At 40.7% G+C, this 21,872-nt stretch overlaps 1 protein-coding gene and 1 pseudogene across 5 annotated transcripts; both read right to left on the reverse strand.

Annotated features, from left to right (window-relative positions):
- Positions 1 to 964: 964 nt before the first annotated feature.
- LOC131245132 (pentatricopeptide repeat-containing protein At3g53360, mitochondrial) lies at positions 965 to 18,917 on the reverse strand. 5 transcript variants are annotated; one of them, XM_058244373.1, is made up of 6 exons: positions 16,459 to 18,917; positions 15,581 to 16,351; positions 15,273 to 15,453; positions 14,326 to 15,165; positions 7,027 to 7,127; positions 965 to 1,149 (listed from the first exon to the last, which is right to left on the reverse strand). In XM_058244373.1, the coding sequence occupies exon 1, from the start codon at positions 18,840 to 18,842 to the stop codon at positions 16,566 to 16,568; it is 2,277 nt and encodes a 758-aa protein (XP_058100356.1). In that variant the 5' UTR covers positions 18,843 to 18,917; the 3' UTR covers positions 965 to 1,149; positions 7,027 to 7,127; positions 14,326 to 15,165; positions 15,273 to 15,453; positions 15,581 to 16,351; positions 16,459 to 16,565. The 5 variants fall into 5 exon arrangements, with proteins under 5 accessions (XP_058100356.1, XP_058100355.1, XP_058100359.1 ...); XM_058244372.1 differs by having other exon boundaries at positions 965 to 1,250; XM_058244376.1 differs by lacking the exon at positions 15,273 to 15,453 and having other exon boundaries at positions 965 to 1,250.
- On the reverse strand, positions 7,026 to 15,309 carry LOC131245134 (zinc finger CCCH domain-containing protein 51-like; annotated as a pseudogene).
- Positions 18,918 to 21,872: the final 2,955 nt, after the last annotated feature.

Genomic DNA, 21,872 nt, shown 5'->3' on the forward strand with positions numbered 1-21,872 from the left:
ACTAAAATGAAATTGGCCGGTCTGACCCACTGCCGTAGGGACTTGTTTGGATGTGTTGGAGTAAGAAAAGGATGGCAGCTGGACATGGACATTATGTATTGCATCCTTTTCCACATGCAGGAGTTGATCATAAAGATAAAGATAATGTGCCGGGACGTGCATGATGCGGACCCTATAATAAGTGGGTCCTAAAATGTGAAATGCTCTGCAGTCTGGGCAAGGTAAAGTTGGGTCGCATCTGTTTGGAGTGCAATTGAAGTAGGGCCGTGGAGTAGACAGCATTTTTTTTTTTTGGTGGAACCCTTGTCCAGGACAGCTGCACCCCACCTGCTTAGCTATCAGATTATTCAAATACTTGGACAGCCCTGCCAAAATTAGACAACATCACGACATTCAATCCCTTGGACGGTCCATCCAGAGGCAATTGGACATATATATCCGTGCTTTCTGATTGCCCCTGCAACCAAATGAATTCCAGGATTGCATTGTGGGACAGATTTCATAGAAACAAACAGTAAAGATTTAATGCAGCCATGAATCACAACAGTGCAGCTCCCATGCATTAGATAGGTGTACAGTCGCCAACCTGGCCCTACATGAATTCCCCATCCCCCTCAAAATAAATAAATAAATAAATAAAAAGCCACCAGATCAGGGATCCAAAAACCATGTCAGAACCTAATAACCTGAAAACGGGAATCGGAACCGTCCATCAGCATGGTCCCGTAATGAACGGGCAGTTGCCTACAGTCATCAAGCAGCAGCAACTGGCAAAGGCAAAAGAAGCTAGCATAGTGCGAATGCATGAGAGAGGCAGCAAGGGACAGTTCGATCCATGTTGGTAAGAGTTGCAGTATACACACCAATGATGCTCCCGGTAATATGCAAATGCTTGTTACTTACCCAAAGATGTGATATCGTCATATCGTCACCACAGTCAGAGCCTTCTTTTAAAAAAAAAAAAACTAATAAAGCATCTTGTCCTACCCATGCCAGCATCATATTCGGACCTGATCTAATAAAACCCTGTATTCAGGATCTCCTTTCTCTTCTACATTTGTCTTTACGTGGAGAGCAGAGAGTTCCAGGTCGTCTCCTTTCATTCTGGGCTAATCATCACCAGCAGCAACACACCAGCCAACCTGTGAACTGTACACCAGCCATTTATCAGGTGGAACAGTTCATATCATCATCATCGTCATCTAAGCCTTATTGCAATTAATTGGGATCGGATGGACAGTTTAAATGATCTGCAATAAAATTCAAGTAGGCAAGACTATCAGACAGGCTGCATGTGTAATGATACAATGAAGCAAGATGAGGATAAGGCCAAAGGCCCTAGCAAGTCATGCGTATATTAATTTTTCAATGATAGTAATGTTACTATGGTACTGAAATATGGTTGGGGTCACTGCCGAGGTGGTTCAACGACAAAACCTTCAATGATTTTGCCGTTGTAGGCCAATATTTTTCTTGAGATTTTTACCTCAAAATTCCTCAAGAAATCTGACTTTACCCGACCATGCCTTGATTACTTGAAATGCTGAAAAGTGCTTTTTCAGAAGCTGCCATCATCATCATCTAAGCCTTGTCCCAACTAAATGGGGTCGCCTACATAATCCTGTTTCACCATTCCACTGTCACAGCTGGTCTTTTCTTTGTCTCCACCCCAGCCTTCTGGACCTTCCCTTTGCTTCTAAGAAGGCAAATGACCAAAATGTCTTTGTCCATTATTTATCTATAATCATGGTGCCTGCATGACATCCAGCCCATCCAACGGGCGCAACCCACCATGATGATTAGACAAACCAAAAATCAGGCCGATCCAATCATCAGGAGGGCAGAACCATAAAAAGCAGTCTACACCACCCAAAAACCTGATGATTGGATCAGCTCGATTTAACAGTGTTCCCCTTTTAGATGGGTTGGATGACATACACACCAAGTAAGCCCCACAACAATTAATTTTACCACTTTTTAGAAAAGGAATAGACAAGGGCAATTTGGTCATCTCACATCCCGAAAAGCACTTTTGGCATTCTGGTAAAATCAGGATTCTTGAGGGATTTTCCACCAAAATCCCATCTCTTTTATTGGAAACCCAAAAAAAATAAAATAATAAAATAATTAAATTAAATTAAATTAAATTAAATTAAAATAATAATAATAATAATAATAACCAAGAAAATGATCAAGTAGATACATTCAAAATTAGCAGAGCCTTAAATAAGGCCCTTCAGGAAGGGTTGCATAATTTTCCTCATCATTTTCCAAGAATCTACCGTGGAAAGCGACTCTAAATGTGATTTCATGGGCAGCGAATGTGTAATGTCTTCCATGCTGACTGGCATCTATTTTTGACGAATTCAAGGAATACTAAGTGATGTAGGCCCATGGCCCACTGTAGAGCCCAACATGTGCTGATTTTGAGCTGTTTGCGGCAAGATTTAGAGCCTAAATGTCAGAGATCACATTTGCCATTTGTGAAAGATAGGATGTGGAAGATGTGATTGAAGATTTCTTTGGTAGTTAGTAGATTTATTTTTGCTAGTTTAGGCCAAGTCTTGCAGGTGGAATTTTTATTTATTTTAAATAAATTATAGATTGATTTGAAATCAATCTAATGGTTGGGAAGTTTGCATTAAAGATTCATGGGGATTGTCTTTAAGATCTATAAAAGGGGGAGAGGTGTAGGAGGTAGGCATTCTCCATTTTTTTTAAGTTGTAAGTTTTTTCAAGTATTATAAGAGGAAGTTTGAATTTTGTTCTACTCTATCATATACTTCTAACCGGGTTGGGGGTGGTTCGGAGGGATGAGATAGAGGTTCCATTCCTTTACCCAACACTGGAAAGAACGATACGAGGGAAGAAGGCGGGAAGGATCAGAGGGTGGTTCAACCAGAAAGGATTAGGATTTCAAAACTGGACGTGGAGCTGCCGCCCTGCTCATCTTGAGCCCTTAATTATAGATAGGGGAGCGTGGACGTAGGAATAAATAGGCATGCATGAGGCACCATACTTGAATTATGCCCCGCCCATCACTATCGAGCGAAGCTCCAGCTCTTGCCGAGATCTCGAGAGGCTGAACCACAGAAGCGGGAGGAGTCTTACGTTGACGAGAGACAAGGACCTGAGCAGGCAGGGAGACGAGCTATTTGACGGAAAAAGGAATGGACATAGTGAAAAGCAGAGCCAACATAGCCAAACAAAATAGGGTGCTACCAGAGCAGAGCAAGATGTATTCGAGTAAGAGAGTCAGTGCTAGATCCGCGAAACGTAGGTGGGGGATCGATCCGGAATGGTTCGATTAAACATTCCATTAGGGAGCCCGGTCTTGACTCTTCTGTGTGGTATTCATTCTCGTTCAGATCTTGGAATCACATCCAGCAGTCAGGTAGGTGAAGCGTGATGCTTAGGGGGGTGCATCAAATCGCTGAAAGGCCTCGGTGATTCTCCAATTTGGTAATCTGAAGATGGAAAACCACAATTATTCCGAACTGAACTTCAATAGTCTCGTATCCATGCTACCCCGACTCCAAACTCGATGTTTGTTAAGAGTAAGTTATTTTTCCCTCTCTACTCAAGTATTTCTTGTGAGTGTACTCCGATTCATTCTTTGCAATTCATATTTCGAGATCTTATGGACTAGATAACCGGGTTGCACCAATTTGGTACTAGAGTTGGGCTATCTTTGGGGATTTTCGACTCTACATCATCTCCATTTGACTTTAAAGGGGGTGGGACAGGAAGAGTTTGCTTCAACTCACCCAATTGATCCACATTCACAAAGCAAGTATATCAACTCACACATATAATAAACAATATCACTGATCAAGTAGGAGAGCTCTGGTGTAGAGGGAATCCCGAGACCATAGTTGGAGCACATGGACATGTGGGGGAAGGTCCCGAACACGGTCCTAACCAATAACAGCTGACCCCGGCTTGTGAAGACACCAATGAATGAATCATTCAATTGTTAGAACATGATAGAGTATGAAATTAAAGCAGAAATTCCAAAATTTCATGGTCGTTGGAGACGATTTCATCGATTGGCCAAGCATGGCAGAACAATGTTTGAATACAAGGAAATCGTAGATAATTGGAAGGTTAAATTAGTAGCAACAAAGTTCTCTAGTCACACGTTAGCATAATGAGACAATCTCCAAGCCAAATGAATCCACCAAGGTAAGGAGAAAATAAATTCTTGAAAAAAGATGAAAAAGAAATTAATGAGGATGTTTCTACCTGCAATTTATGCTCGTGACCTCTATCAAAGATATCACGATTTATGTCAAGGAATAAATTGGTGAATGAATACACTGAGGAATTCCATGCCTTAACATTAGGAGCAGAATTCCATGAGCATGAAGACCAAAAAGTTTTAAGATATATTAATGGTCTTAACCCGAGCATAAGAAATCAATTAGCTTTTAAAGATGTATTCAAGATGTCCGATGCATACATACTTACATTAAAAGCCGAAAAGATAATTGAGGACTTGGGAGATGATTTGCCCCACAAGGACTGTCATCATTGATATGGTAGCATGCTAACTTCCCACGTAAGGTGACCACAGGGCCTCCCATGGGTCAAAGAACGATGGTCCTACGTCCAACAATGAAGCCAAATCCCAACATAGGAGGAGATGGCTATGGACGAGAGGCTAGTGCAACGCGAATAGGCAAAATAGCACTCCTTTTACAAGCTTCGAGTACGGGCAGCCAGGAATTCGTTATTTTCAATATCTTGAACATCAATCCACATTAAAGTGAATTTGGCCGAGGAATGAGGATATGTTGAAGACAGTCCTAACCATATAAAAGCTGAGGAGACTAAGGGGACATTTGGATTGTAAGTTACTTTAGATAAGCTACTTATGCCACTAGTAGCTTATCTTGGTTTCTACTTATTTAAGTTTAATAACCAAACTAACTTAAGAAAAGTAACTTATTGACTTGCATAAGCTAAAAGAAGTTACTTATTTGGCAGTATCCAAATGGGCCCTAAATATGAAGAACATGCATATAAGGTATGTAGCGTGTGCTAGGGAAGATGTAATAGATGTGCATGGTGATAAGGCTGAGTCATTGGTTATCCAACGGCCTATGCTATCAACACCTCCACAATTGAAGGAAAAAATCTGCAGCGCATAGCTCAAATCATTGGTCCAGTACTAAAAAGGGGCCGTTGATTGGAATGAAGTCGTAACAAGGTAGCTGTACTAGAAGGTGCGGCTGGATCACCTCCTTTTCAGGGAGAGTTAATGTTTTGGTTTGACATAGTTTCATACCAAAAAGAAGTGAGCTACATCTGCCCGCGCATGTGTAGGCTTAGCCTTTTCTTTGAAGCTGAAAAACGTATGTGCGCAAAAACGGCTTCAAAATGTAAGTGCACTCAGGTGATTGACGAGGGGTGATGGTCATGATACGATATCTTCCACACGACTTGAACTTTTGATGGGAAGATATGCACAATTTTAGTAGATAGAAAGAGTAATGACAATATTATCCCACAAGAAATTGTGAGTAAATGAAACTCAAAGAAGATAAGCATCCACATCCATGCTAAAGTCATTGGTTCAAGAAAGAGGAAGAAGTTTTTTGTTAACTCCAAGTGCTTAGTTTCCTTCTCTATTTGGTTTAAGTATAACAATGAAGTGCGGTGTGCCATGATCCCATAGATGCATGGCACATTTTGTTGGGATGACAGTGGTTGTGGGACCGAAATATGGTACATTTAACTCAGACTAACAATTATTCCTTCATCAAGCGTGTCAATATCACATTGCACCATTGTTCAAAAATATATATATATCACATTGCACCAAATGAAACATCTTCCAATGCCCAAATCTGATAAAACAGGGTAAAAAATTGCTCAATGCATAATGTTTGAAGAAGAAAGTAAGGCATCCGACATCATTTATGTCTTGGTTGCTAAAGAAGAAGCAAAATAATCAGATGTTCTAGCTCCTACGCAGAAGCTCCTTAATGAATATCAAAACTTGGTGCCAGTAGAATTGCAAGCTGGACTTCCTCTTATGAGGAACATTCAGAACCATATTGACTTTGCTCTAAGTTTGAACATGCCAAATCTTGCACATTACTGAATGAGACTAACCAAACAAGCTGAACTCCCATACCAAGCCATGCGGGTTTTCATTCATTTTTTAAGGAATCCATGGGTAAGCAGATAGGCTAAAGAAGAATGGAATGCGGTTGCTTATGTCAGTAGAGAGGCCGGTGAAGTCATAGATACCACAGCTAAGGAGAGTGTTGTGAGATCTTGCCCAAACATTGATAGTATTGAAATACAACCCAGGATCCTCAACCTAATGATATGCATAGTAGATTTAGCTTTTCAGTTTGTACAGGCGGGGCCCCTGGTGTAGTGATCCAGACATCAATATCTGCTAAGACCCACCTCAGATGGTGCTCTGAAAATCTCCAAAATAGGAAGATCCTAGGCACCAACCTTGAGCCTTTTTTTTTCAGTTCAATGTGAAACATTGCTGTATTTCTCTTCTTAACCATCTATTTGCAAGCCACAGATCAAAAGGCAAGGATCTTCTAATTTGGGAGACTTTTGAGGAATAGCTGATCTTCAATCCATGGACGGGCCCAACAGAGTAATGATTTGTACCAATGAACCACGACCCAACTTGAATAAAGAAGACATCAAGGTATATCCTCAAGGATAAATCAAGATATTCTCACATTCTTTTCATATTCTTGTGTTCTTGTTGCAACTTGATAATAATTTCTCATGTGAAACAACATGTCCTCATCTACTGGACTAAAAAAGTACGAAGGGAATTTCCATGGATCATAAATCAGTCGCCGGCTGTTTCAAGAGAGTCATTTAAATTACAGTTCAGCCATTTCTTTCGGTTGGTCATAAACTCTGTTGGAAATCAAAAAATTGAAACAAAATAAAATTGTTTGCTTCATTAAAATCTGCTACAACATTAGACAACAGTTTGATGAAATTGCACAAAAAGGAGGAAAAGGGTAGTGAACAACTAACTATTTTTGCTCTGCCATTTTTTTACAGATCTCATGAGCTGTGTTGAAGATCCCAAGGGTCGGCTTATTGCACACGTAGCATTTCGTGTTCTTTGAATGGTGCTGGGAAACAAGGTAATAAAATTCAAGTTTCATACTTTTGATCAGCAAAAAACAAAAGGAAAATGAAAACTTTGGTAGGCTAAAAAGGAATTCATAAACAACATAATAATATGAAAGCATCAAATGTAACATAAACTCAAGGATAGAGAAGAAATTCCATCCAAATAAAAGCAACAAGATTGCAGATCAAAGGATAAATGTTGAGCAGGCATCACATTTCATATGAGCTCAATGTTGTCTTTTCATTTGAATACTATATAGCTTAGTATTATAGGGAAATGCAGTAACATTCAAAATGATAAGAAAAGTATTTCATAGAAATTAACTCGTTTGACACATGGGCAATTTGGTGTTGGACTATAACTGAATAATTCTTTCATGGTCCATGGAGAGTTTTTCCACAGCGCAGATCGTTTGTCTGGGAACATAATTATCATGATGAATCAAGACAAGATATTAATGTTACAAGGGTAATTTTCCTAGGATTGGTTGATTGAAGTTAATCTATCAAGAGATTCTCTAAATAATGCATACAGGAGAGGTGTTCTTTTAGTAGCACCTTTTGTGATGAAGCAAGTAAGAAAGACTTGTTGAATATAACATATATATGGGTCTTCAAGAGGCTTTATCATTGCGATACTTAACTGGGGGAAGGGCTTTGAGAGATTTCCATTGAATTCAAAGAATTTCTCCTCATCTCCTCCGACTTGTGAACTTCAAAAATTCCAAGCTTTCATTTTTAGCTTCTTATTTGGGTTGAAGTTAAAAACTAAGGGCCTGTTTGGGAGGGTGGATTTCAAACCCCCTGGATTCGGAACCCCCTGGATTTGAAATCATCTTGTTGTGTTTGGCACCCTAGATTGAGAATCAACTTTAATCCAAAAGTAGCTATTCATAGTATATTTGCAGGGGTATGAATTTAATTACTAAATCAACTTTAATATCTCTAGTTAGTGAACTTATGTAATTTTTGACACAATGGTTGTAATAAGCCCGCTGAAATATATACTTTGCCAAAAAATGATGAAATTCCAAGTCTCGGATGAGCCACAAGCACAAGATCACGTCTGAGTGACTAACCAACAATTTTTAACCGTTGATTTACATGGGCAATATTTGGATGGTGCTGATCATCATATTAAAGTAATTATAGTGATGCAATTGATAATCTAATTATTTTAGGATATCATTAGTGGGTCATGTGTCCAATAGATTAATAGTCTAGTGATACACATGTTACCCATGCAACTATGGGAATGATTTTAGATGTAATCCGAGGTCTCACCCTGGATTTCAAACCGCCTGATTGAGGGGATTTGAAACCCCCTGTATTTGAAACCCCCAGTTACTTTATGGTGCCAAACAACACAGGGGATTTGAAATCCCCTCAAATCCCCCCAGATCCATGGTGCCAAACGACCCCCAAGAGAATTCAACTCCACTTGATTGGTGGACTCCATGAACGACCTGAAACAATTTGGGGGCAATCAAGGAATAGGACAGATGTACTGGTTTACACCACAGTTTTATAACGTCAGCGAATCTGGATTTGAGTTTCAACAATTTCAGTACATATTAAGCTTTTTTGTCTAAATACTCGATACAGTATTCCTGCCGATCAAGAAGAGTCTCTGAAGTCTTGTATTGTTTATTTGAACAGATAGTTGAAGTGGATTCTCAGAAGAAAAGATGGATTATGGGACTGTGTGACTTGAACTATTGATGTGGTGTAGAAGAGTTAGATTACACAAACATGGTACCAGAGCCTCGTCCCTGATCTGGACCATTGATCCAGTGTCCTCCTCGTTTCCGATCATCGGGCCCAATATTCTTGCCTGATCTACATCGTCCTGAACTCATCACCTTTAGTTAGATCTCAACCGTTTCTGCTTCCAATCCCATATTTGCCTCTGCTGCAACCCGATCCAAGTATATGTGTTGCAACCACAGCAACAACTCGATGCTACTCCCTATGACAGCCCATTGTCTTTTCTGATCAAAACGCTAGCCATTCCTGTGACTAGAATCCACCCAACATTTATCAGTTTTGTCACCTCAGTTGTCACCATCCACAGCATATTCCCAAGCCCCACCATTCTCACAGCACCAAATCTGCTTCCATGCTTCTCCAAATCCCCCATCACCAACACCACCAAAGTCCGATTTGAAGAACCCATCAGCGTCTCCACATGGATATGTGCGTATAGTATAGTTGTGCATATTGTACATGCTATGGATAGCTATATGGATGGATACATGAATAAATGCTAAGAGTTCCTACACATCTCTACAGATCTCCCACCTCTTCATTGTATCCCTGTCTTCTCAATGAAATACATACAACATTCTCCGAAACCTAGTCTCTAAAAGTAATCATTGTCAGATTAGATGTGATATAGATCAGGACCTTGGGATCTTGATGATCAAAAGCAATTAGGAAATCCACAGGATAATAATGGGATGCAAAAGTAACAAGAATGAACGAATGAAATCAAATAGCAACTCATGATAGATTGATAGTCTAAAACCCCAAAAAGAACATGTTTTATTCCATTAATTGAATCATCAACACTTCTATGTTCCTCTTTTATGGATAAAGATCAATTTTATTGGAACCAAGCAGCGAATTGCATGAACCCAAAGAAACATCAAGGAGAGGGCATGATTTTCACCAAGAGCTAATCTTGTAAACCCTTGCTTGGCCCAAAAGAATCCGAGAAGCTGTTTACCTCTCTAGTGATATGTAAATGAAATGTTTAAACTAGATGGGAGGTCTCAGACTTCATTGAAGATGTAGGACCACCTCCAGCACTCAAAAGTACTCCTTTGTTGTGCATTGAATGACACTTCTCAAATCCCTCAACAGCAATCTAGTGGGAAAATAAAAGAAAATGGATAACTTTTCCCATTATGGGACGTCTCACCATATTTGGATAGTAACGGAAATAGTGTTTCAAAGAGCAAACATTACAAGCCATCATTACCCAAACACCATAATTCTCATGCACAAGAAATGAGGTGACTATTGTGAGAGCTTATGAAATTTCTACTTGTTAACCAGACAAGATCATCATAAGTGGAATAACGGAAATCCATGTTTCAATGGTGCTAATGAAAATCTTGGGAAATCATTATTGGGATAGTCAATTACATTTTTATTTTATTTTCCTTTCTTCTCCATCTATCCATGCAAGCCCCAAGAATTCTACCCAAAGAATTCCATGCAAGCCCCTATCTTGAGTTAAATCTGCAAGAATTCTTAGTCTCTTAGGACCCGTTTGGATACTACCAAATGAATAGCTTTTTAAACTTATGTAAGTTAATAAGTTACTTTTCTTAAATAAGCTAGTTTGGTTATTAAACATATATAAGTAGCTTTTTAGAGAAGTAACTTATTTTTATTAGTTATTTTCTATTGCTTTTCAACTTCCAAAAGTAATTTATTTCCTTCATTTTCATTGGTGAGACAACAACTTACAAAATTATTTAAGGGAATATGCTCTCTTTGGCCATGAACCCCTTCTAAGTTCATGAGATTGGAAAATTATCCAATGAACGGGCAAATGATCTAGTGGGCCCCACATTATGATGGCTCATATAGAGGTGGCCCCACATGATGGACAATCCCCTAATAATGAATGGCCCACATCTAAGGCGAGCCCCACGTGATGGGCAACCCACAACAAAGGTGTGGGCCACATGACGAGCAACCCACATCAAAGGAGGTCTCCACATGATGGACAATTAATAATAGTGGGCCCCAAATGATGGACAGTCCACATCAAAGATTGGCATAGGACGCGGATTTCCTATGAAAGCCTTTCGCAAAAAGTTCCTGCGCTAGAAACCAAGGTGGGGCCCACTGTGATGTTTGTGAGAAATCCATACCGTCCATCCATTTTACCATATGAGACCAAAAGTGAGTAGGATCCAAGACTCAAGTTGTTTGTACTAAAGGAAAATGTGGTTAGGGAAATTCCTACCATTGAAACCTTCCTGGGGTCGATAGTGATGTTTACATGACATCCATACCGTTCATAATGTCATTCCTACTAGGATGAACTGAAAACACAAATATTAGCATGATTCAATACTTCTGTGGCCCCACGAATATTTCAACTGTGGACGTTCAATCCTCACGTTTTTGGCTCACTTGAGTATTGGATCCCGCTCATTTTTAGCCTAATGTCCTAAAATGAAATCACAAAATGGATGGACGGAGTGGATTTTTCACAAACATCACAGTGGGCCCCACCTAGGTTCCCAGCATAAGAACTTCCTACGAAAGGCTTCCGCAAGAAATCCGCGTCTGTCTACATAGTGATCAATGGCCCATTTCCAAGGCGAGTTCTGCATGATGGACGGCTCACATTAAAGGTGGGTCCACATGATGCACAGTCTACATCAAAGGTGGGCTCCACATGATGGGCAGTGGATATTGAAGATGGGCCCACATGATGGTGGGCCCCATGTGATGGATGACTAACATCAAAGGTGGGCCTACCTAATGAACTGTGCACATTAAAGGTCGGCCCCTTACGATGAATGGCCTGCAACCAAGGTGGGCCCTGCATGATAGACGGCCCACATCAAAGGTGGGGCGCATGCATTGAATGATCCACATCAAAGGTTGGCCCCACATGATGGACGGTGGATGTGAGGGGGATCAAGCAGACTTTCTGAATAGTTACTAATGATGTTGGAAACCAAATATGCTTTTCTATTATTTGGATGATAAGTATGTTGTTTACCAAACATACTTATCTGCTGATTAAGTAGAAACCAAGATAAGTTACTTATGGCTTATCTAAAGTAACTTACAATCGAAACGCCCGCTCAACGCCTTCAATCCACCATAAAACAGCTCACCATCCAGCCGGGCTAGAGTAGGTCTTCTGGATTACACTGTTATCATCTCTAATAACACCCTTGATTCCACTAGGTCCCAATATACCCACTATTGAGCCATTAAAATTGAGCTCCCAACACTAGTAGGATGAAACACGCACCTTGATCCAACCTTTTTATTACTGAGTTCAGTATCAATCATCGCCGCACTCTCCATTTAAATCTGTGACTGTAACAGCCTGAAATTCCTCACTAGAGCCCATTTGATCATGGAAATCAGATTCTACAATAATAACATACATCGGCATTTCCACGTTATTAAATATTCTCTCCTTTCTTTCATTCCACATGCCTCAAAATATCGCAAAAGAGACTAACCTCTGAAGTATTGTTCCCCTTTATTTGCAAAGACAGTGATGCAGGACACATGCATGTGACTAGATAATTAAGCGAGATCAATCAGCAACTCAATCTAAATAATCAAAATCCACAAACTATGCTAAATCATCAAATATATCAAGAATCAAACATGCAACTATGAGAGGTTCGGGCTGCATATATCAAACTACGCAATGCATGACCATTAAATATTAAAAGATGGGATCTTATGGATGTAGGAACATCCAAGTAGCATAAGAATTAATTTAATTTCAAAAGGGGCAAACTAATACTACCTAGGGTAAGTTCAATTAGGGTTTAGGCCAAGCTTAGATATTTGGGGATCTAGGGTTTATGTTAGAATTAAAGTATGGGATTCAAGGGGGGTTTTGATGTGGAACCAAGAAGGAATCGAAGGGACAAAGGGTGGGTCATACGGCCAGCTATAGGGGTTCACATGCGTGGTCATACGGTCACACATGTGTGTTATTCTAGCTAAGGTTTGGGGTTTCAAGGGTTGGGTTTGTACGGGAGGATGTAAAGAGGACGAAAGGAATGGCTTTTGGTAGGTTTTGCGAAAAGGAGAAGAAGAAAAGGTGAAAACTTGAAAGAAATACTTCTTTGAAGGAAAAAAAGGAAAAATACGGAAGATAAGTGGAAGACATGCACCTCTGTCGAATAGGAATGGCCTTTTACCAATCCTAATCTCCAAATCACATGGAGAATCCTTCAAATTACATGACGAAAGAAAAGAAACTTTGAATTTTTTTAGAAGCAATAGCATGGAGAGAGCTCCGCACGCTGCCGCCCTTATAAATTCGTTTTTACAAAAAGTCACTCTCAAGAAAGATTTCTTTTAAAAAACACCCTAATATCTAAAATATGTTCTTTAATGCATAAAACAAAATAAAAACTGCAAAATAAACTAAATCCTTATAAAGTAAGAAATAAAAACTAAGACACCTAAGTCCTAGAGTGTCCACAATCAAGGCGGGCCACGATCAAAAGTGAGTAAATAACCTGATACGTGCGATCTAACGGTCCGATCAACGCGTGCACTTGATCCAACAGTCCGAAACTCCACAATACGCAACCCACGTGCATCTTCCCAGTGTGGGGTCTTCAAAGATGCACAAACCATGCACGTAAGGCCTTCTACGATGGCTAGGGATAGGATCTAGACCCCACGAGCCCCATGTAACACTTGTCTAGCCGCAAAGAAGGCTGCATCGTTATCCTCCTCCGCCGGTACACTTTGAACGGTCAGATGTCCTCATTAGACAACCTACCTAACTTTTGAATATCCTGTCAACGGAATTTTGGAAATTCTCTGAACTCATAAAAGGCTAATGAGGTGAAATCTAAACATCTGCAGGACGTTGCATCAAATAAAAAGATGGCACCAGTTTCCTCAAACCTCTTGTACATAAAGCATGTCATGCAATCAATGTTCAAAACTAGCCCAAAGGATTAACCATTGTCTTTGTTGTGAAAGTCCCTTAGATACTCCTAAACTAACCCTAAGACCACTTCAAATCCATGCCATGGTTGGGTTGCAATTTCAGCCCAAAGAAAATCCCTTTCCTCAAATCACTTGAGAACTAAGAAAACAATTAGTTTGAATGGCGTGAAATTGAAAGTCTGTGCAGCATAAAGCAGTAACTGAAACAAATCCATGACAAGAATTCTGTGAGTATTAATTATTTCTCATTAGCTGCCCAACATCATAAATTCACATATAAGTTAAAATGCAGCCGCTATATTTGTATGCTCAAATACATAATATTAAAAGAAAAATTCTCCAACCAGATTGATGGACTTCAAGACTAGAGTGTATACGAACAAAAAATAAAACCCACAAAGACAAAAACAGTGGAATATGAGTGCCATGGGAACAATCAGTACAACAAAACAATTGAATCCGTTGAAACAACTGAGTGAAAAATACAGAAAAGATTATTATATATCCTACCTTCAGCGCACAATGCTCACAGAAATAGTGTTTGCATTTTGTAACAACAGGATCCTTGAATGACTGCCTACATATGAAACACACGAAGGGCAATGAATCATCCTCATCATCATCACTCTGATTCTCCCAGTCCACATCATCATTCCCTCCCAATGCGAAATTCCTCTTTCTCACCTTCTCAGCTTCCTCCCACTCTCTCTCCATCTGCATTCCAGGCTTATAATCCCCTCTATCATGCATAAACTTGCATGCATCTCCAAACCCACAGTAACCAGTCTCCTTGTAATCCTTGCATATATCTGGCTGGTAATCAAACCTCGCTGAAGACCTGACTTGTGCTGAAGCTCTAAGTGGTCCATGAACCCCACCAGCCTTCTCACTTGAAACCGTTTGTTCACGTCAGAAGCCAGCTTTGTAATCAGTGTACCCATGGATCCCTTTATACACCTTCACGTCATCAACGCCTTTCTTTTTTCACTTCAAAGCATGCACCGCCTGCTTTAGGATCGCACGGGCATCTTTCGAAAATTCAGTCTCTGTTTCTAAGGTTGCTGTCGCTCGGCTGTCATGGTGGACTTGGATTTCCTTGGATGATTCAAAATGGAAAAGTGGAGTGTCTTTTGATTCTTCAGCATTGGATTCAGCGGATTCTGTTGCTCTCTTTGACGATCCAACAGTTGAGAAATGGAGCTTGTTATTGAGTCTCGGGGGCATTTTTGGCTTGTGGATGAAAGGAGATATTGGACTTTTCTTGATCACCGTCTTCAGTGTCAACATCGGTGTCAATCGTCCGTTTTTGGATGTTCTTGTTCTTGGATGGTTTGCAGAAGAAATTGCAAACTGAAATGGAGAGAAAATGACAAAAAGAAAAAAAAAAATTGTAGTTATTGGATTTTGAATGGCAAAAGGGAAAGAGGTCAGATGTTGGAAAAGAAGCAGGAATTTACCTTGTTCGGAGGATTGGGGTTCCTCGGAATCCACCATGTGTGCTTGCAAATGGATGTGCAAGACTCCACAAGCGTGTGGGTTTAGCAAATTCCTCAACAGAAACAATCTCTTCACAAATTCCAACCCCTTTTTCTAATTACTACTCTTCCCTTCTTTGAAAATCATAATAATGGCAGAAATCTATTAAACAAAAAAGGAAATATTTCAATCCAAATCATGAAAAATTACGATTACAAAAAAAAAAAGATTCAACAGAGATTCAGCTCGAAATCGATCTGGGGAAGCAAATCAACGAGAGGGAAATTACCTGCCTTCGGTGAAATCGAGGGAAGATTGGGCAAGAACGAGATCTCTCCAGGGCGTTTCTTGAAGGAAATAGAGCTCGTTAGGGGCCGTTTTGATGCCTATAACTTCTGTAAGTGCACCTACCTGCTCAGAAAAATAGAATTTCATCCAACTCCCATACAGAACACAGCACATATTATGAGTTGCTGCAGCCAGCAGATGAAATAACAACCTAAATCAAAGTTGTTTGGACAAAGAAAATGATAACTTCTTCCAACACAAATTCGCAAACTTGTGATTAAAGATTCAGAAAATTCTATGGGGGTCATTTGGCAGCTTGGATTTGGAATCCCTGAGATTTTCATATTCTGTCAGTTGCGTTTGTCAACCTAAATTTTCAATCTACAGAACTTAGAACTTGTGCTTTGCAACCTGGATTTGGAGGTGTGGAGAAGGCATGTGCTCTCTTTAAATAACCAATTTGAAAAATATGACTGTTAGAGAGGATTTCAAAATCCTAGGATTTTGCAAGCCAACTTTTAAATAGGAAAGGAAAGGTGGACTTATTTAGGATTTCAACCTCCAAATTCCAGGGTGCCAAACACAATATTTTGGCCTGGATTTGAATTCCAATTCGAAATGCCCAAAAATCCAAGCTGCCAACACCCCCTACAAGTTCAAAGATAGGAATGCTTGTAAGAATTCTTGTTAAGAGTCTCATCTTAGGTCATCAATCCCATACTTCTGTCCTGTTTCATTGTTGAAGGACCTCCAACCATACTTGAATGAAGCCCTGTAGAAAAGAACTATGTATGAACAAAGAGAAGCTACATGCAATAAAACTGTGTAAATGGATAAATGATGCAAGTAATGACGCGGTGAAGTGAAAAGGAACAGCACCACATCATTCTGAACAGTGAACATGAGTTCAGTTGAATGGAGACTGGAATCCGGAATTTGGGTCTGACGGATATTTTAGAATGAGAGACAAGGAACTCCAGCTTCAGTCATGCTAAGAGTCGTTCAAAGCTTATTTTTTGGGTGGGAATGTAACCAGCTTCCCTCATCTGCAAGCGCAGTTCCCCTAACATTCCATATATCTCATTCGCTTCCGGATGTGATTTATCTTCTACTAAAAACACATGGACCTTGTCCCTGATCTCGATCCAGCTCTGACCAGGATGCTTCCTCACACCCCTGCTTTTCATCAGTTTCCTCAGCCTCGCAGCATCATCCCAATATCCTTTCAAAGCATAGATATTACAGAGCAAGACATGAGCTGCTGAATTGGAAGGGTCCAACTTCAAGATATTTTCCGCCGCTCGCTTTCCAAGCTCCACATCTCCATGTGTCCTACAAGCAGAAAGAAGAGTCTTCCACACTACAATATCAGGATCAAATGGCATTTGATTAATAAATCTTTCAGCTTCTCTTAAGCGACCAGCACGGGCCAGCAAATCAACCATGCACGAACAATGCTCCCTTGTTGGTACGATGCCATGTTCAGCCACCATGGCTTTGTAGTAACGGAAGCCTTCGTCTACCAAACCGACACGGCTACAAGCAGAAAGAACCCCAACAAAGGTCACATGATTAGGCTTAATGCCTAAATGTCGCATATCACTAAAGAGTTCTAGAGCTTCATTCCCATACCCAAAATGAGCATACCCCACAATCAAACTGCTCCATGAGATGACATCTGGATTGCTCATAAGTTTAAACAATTTCTGAGCATCCTCGAGGCTCCCACATTTCGCATACATGTCGATCAAACCATTTGCAACTGAAAGGTCAACCTCGAGCCCCATCTTCACAGCACAGCCATGAACTTGATTCCCCATTTCTAGAGTAGCCAAGTGAGCGCAAGCACCCAATGCATTGCTTATGGTGATCTGATCGAGCTTGTTTTCAGAACAGTGCATCAATCTTATTAGTCGAAGAACATTGTCCATATGATCGTGCTGCATACATGAAGTAAGAATTGCATTCCAGGAAACTGAGTCTCTGCCACTTTTTATCTCCTCAAAGGCTTTGAATGCATCGGACAGATCAGAGCACTTTGCATACATGGTGAGGAGAGTGTTACAGACAGGAACATCCAAGTCTAAGCCCATTTTGACAATGTAGGAATGAATCTGTTGTCCTTGACTCAGAGTAGCGTAACTTGTGCATGCGCAGAGCAAGCAGCGGACAGTGATCTGATCCGGTTTTAAGCCCGAATCCCTCATCTGTGAAAAGAGAAGCATGGCCTCATTGATGTCATCCTCGTAAGAAAATCCAGCTATAATTGCATTCCATGAGACTAAATCAGGCATATGGACTTGACCGAAAGCCTTCCTCGCAGAATCTAAGCATCCACATTTCGCATACATGTCGCTAAGGGAACAACCAGCAAAGCAATCTCTTCCTAACCCAAACTTTATGCTTAACCCATGCGTCTGTTTCCCATGCTCCAATTGTAAAAGCCCACTACACGCGCTAAAAACACTCCCAAATACAAACTCATTAGGAAAGTAGACACCCAACTCAAGCATTTCCTTGAAAAGGCTCAGTGCTTCTAATTCACAGCCCTGTTGAGCAAAGCCAGAAATCATCGAACCCCAAGAAATCAAATCCTTCATCTCAATTCTCTCAAAAACACCAACTGCATCGTCAATTCTATCAAATTTTGAGTACATCGCAATGAGAGCATTTTGAACAATCGAATCAGTCCCGAATTCGGATTTAACCACATGACCATGCAGCTGCCTCCCCAACTCGACATCGACCATACCCGAGCACGCTCTAATCATGCTTCCGAACGTAAACTGATCAGGCACGAGACCTGAACGTCGCATCCCAAAATAAAACCTAACTGCTTCCTCCTCCTGATGTTTCTGGGAATACCCAGCAATCATCGAAGTCCAAGAGACAACATTCCTCTCAGGCATTCCGTCGAACACCTTCCGTGCATCAGCCAATGACCCGCATTTCCCATACATATTGAGAATGTGATTGTGGAGGACGACATCGGCGCGAGAATTAGACCCCAGCAAATGATCATGGACTCTCCGGCCATGCTCGAGGGACTTTAAAGAAGAAGAGGCGAGGAGCAGACGGGCATAAGTGCTGAGACTTATACAGAAACGGGTATTGTTCCGGACGAAATCGAAAGCATGGAGAGCTTGTTTGAAGAGATTTTGCTTGCACAACGAGCTGATATAATCGTTGCTCGACTGTTGGGTTTTGAAGTGGGTGTGGCAGCTGCGACTAAATAGCCGTTGGTGTTCGAATTTTGAAAGCATTGCAGCTGCATCGAATTGGACTACTGGTCAATGCATCTTAAGCGCTCATTTTCTGGAACACGAGGCATACCGGAGGGTGCAGAAACGGATTGGCTACTCCCCCTGCCACCAGCTCGGTGGCTGGTGGTCGGTGCTCTGCGGGCCCCACCATGATGTATGTGTTTCATCCATTCCGTTCATCCAGTTTTATAGATCATTTTATGGCTTGATCCCAAAAATGAGAGGGATATAAATCTCAGGTGGACCACATTACATGAAAATAATATTGATTGGATATACACCATTAAAATCCTCCTAAGGCCCACTATACTGTTTATTTAACATCCAATTGGTTGATTAGGTCATAAAGGCCCAGATGAAGACAAAAATAAAATATCAGCTTGATCCAAAACTTTTATGGCCCCCAAAATGTTTTTAATAGTCGAACCTCATTCAACACTGTTTCCTGTAATGTGGTCCACTTGAGATTTGGATGTAACTCATTTTTGGACTCATGCTGTAAAATGATCTCTAAAAATAGATGGACGGCATAGATGAAACACATACATCATGGTAGGGCCCACATAGCACCGACCATCAGCCATTGGCTGGTGTCGGGGAATAGCCAATCCGTTTCCGGAGGGTGCATAATGAGCGAGGTGGAACCACGGTCAAGGCCTCACCAAGAAGCGGATTGGCTGGTGTACCACACACCAGCTATATAGCTGATGTAGGTACGTGCCGTGCGAAGACGAGCGCTGACGCTCCTCGAGCTCCGAGTTATACCAACGGTTCAAAGGAGAACAAAGTTACATGGGAACCACAGTGATGTATTTATTATATCCACACCGTTCATCCATTTTTCGAGTTCATTTTTAGAGCATTGTCCAGAACATGAATCATATCCAAAGATCAATTGGAGCACATCACGAATAGCAGCAGTGATAAGGATTTTCACTGTTAAAAAATTTGTAAGGCCCACCATAACATTTATTTTCCATCCAATCTGTTCTTAAGGTCACAGATCTGTACCAAGAGGAAAAACAAATTTCATATTGATCCAAAACTTCCGTGACCCTAAAAGAGTTTCAATGGTAGACGTTCAATCCTCTACAGCTTTTTTCAATGTGATCCACTTATATTTAGATCTATCTTATTTTTAGTCTGAAGCCTTAAGACGAGCTCATCCGGTTTGGATACAACACATACCTTATGATTAAACCCCACGGAAGTTGCTGACGTCGATACACCAGTTATATAGGTGGTGTGTGGTACACCAGCCAATCCACTTCCGTCCTCACCCGGATGCGGATGAGAAATTTGCGGCTATGGACCCCACCTTTTATCCAATGGTTTTTTTTAAAGCAATACAAACTTAACTTGCAAACTTAGACCTCCATGAACGGACACTAAAATTTAGGACCAAAATACCCCTCTTTTCACTGCCCTTTTCAATGCGTGCTTTCTCTCCTCTTTCCACCACTACTTCCGTTGCTTTCACCCATTTACACTTCTAGTTTCACCGCTGCTTCCGTTGCTTTCACCCATTTACACTTCTGATTTCACCGCTGCTTCCGTTGCTTTCACCCATTTACACTTCTGGTTTCACCGCTGCTTCCGTTGCTTTCACCCATTTACACTTCTAGTTTCACCGTTGCTTTCACTGCCGGTTTCTTAACAGCATTGGAGTGCATCCTCCCTGTACATTAGCAATCACACCCTTTTCCGAAAATGGTGGGTCCAATAAAGAAAGCACGCACCACAGGTATATTTTAAACTTGGTTGGGCCCACATTGAATGTATGTAGTATATCCACGTCGTCCATCCGTTTATCTATCTAATTTAAGGGGTTGAGCCCCAAATTGAAGCATATGAAAAGATCAAAGTGGATCATACCACGAGAAACAGTGTGGATAATGATTTCCACAGTTGAAACTACAGTAGGCCCAACATTAATGTTTGTTTGTTATCAAACCTGTTCATAAGATCATGCAGACATGGATTAATAGAAAATACAATTATAAGCTTGATCCAAAACTTTCGTGGCCCCTAAGAAATGATCAACAGTAGAAGTTTAATTCAAAATTATCATGTGGTGTGGTCCATTTAAACATTGGATATGTTTAGATTTTTGGGCTCGAGCCATGAAATCATTGGTTAAGTTTGCCCCGCTGATTTTCTAGTTTGGCCCTCTTAATTTCATATTTACACCGTTGATTTTCTAGTTTGCCCTGCTAAATTTCAAGCTTGCCCCATTCAATTTCATGTTTGCCTCGCTAAATTTCATGTTTCCCCCACTTAATTTTTAGTTTACTCCACTGAATTTCAGTTTACTCTGCTCAATTTCATGTTTGCCCAGCTCAATTTCTAGTTTACCCCGCTGAATTTCATGTTTACCCCGCTCAATTTCCAGTTTATCCCGCTGTTTTTCTAGTGGCCCCCGCTGAATCGTCAATTTGCCCCGCTGAATATCTAGTTTTCCTCGCTCAATTATCAAGTTTGCCCCGTTCAATTTCATGTTTGCCCCGATAAATTTTTAGTTTGCCCCACTTAATTTCTAGTTTTCCTTGTTGAATTTCATGTTTGCATCGCTTAATTTTCAGTTTGCCCCGTTCAATTTCCAGTTTGCTCCATTGATTTTCTTGTTTGCCCCGCTTAATTTCATGTTTACCCCGCTAATTTTCTATTTTGCCCCGCTCAATTTCACGTTTGCCCCGCTGAAATTCATGTTTACCTTGCTCAATTTCATGTTTTCCCCGCTGAATTTCATGTTTCCCCCGCTGAATTTCTAGCTTGCCCCACTGAATTTCTAGTTTGCCCCACTCAATTTCATGTTTGCCCCGTTGATTTTCTATTTTGCCCCACTCAATTTCATGTTTGCCCTGCTAAATTTCATGCTTCCCCCGCTGAATTTCATATTTCCCCAACTCAATTTCATACTTCCCTCGCTGAATTTACGTTTCCCCCGCTGAATTTTATGCTTCCCCCACTGAATTTCATGTTTCTCCTATTGAATTTTCAGTTTGTCCCACTCAATTTCATGTTTGCCCG

This window comes from Magnolia sinica, chromosome 5 (assembly GCF_029962835.1).
Source record: "Magnolia sinica isolate HGM2019 chromosome 5, MsV1, whole genome shotgun sequence".
In the NCBI taxonomy this organism is placed as follows: Eukaryota; Viridiplantae; Streptophyta; class Magnoliopsida; order Magnoliales; family Magnoliaceae; genus Magnolia; species Magnolia sinica.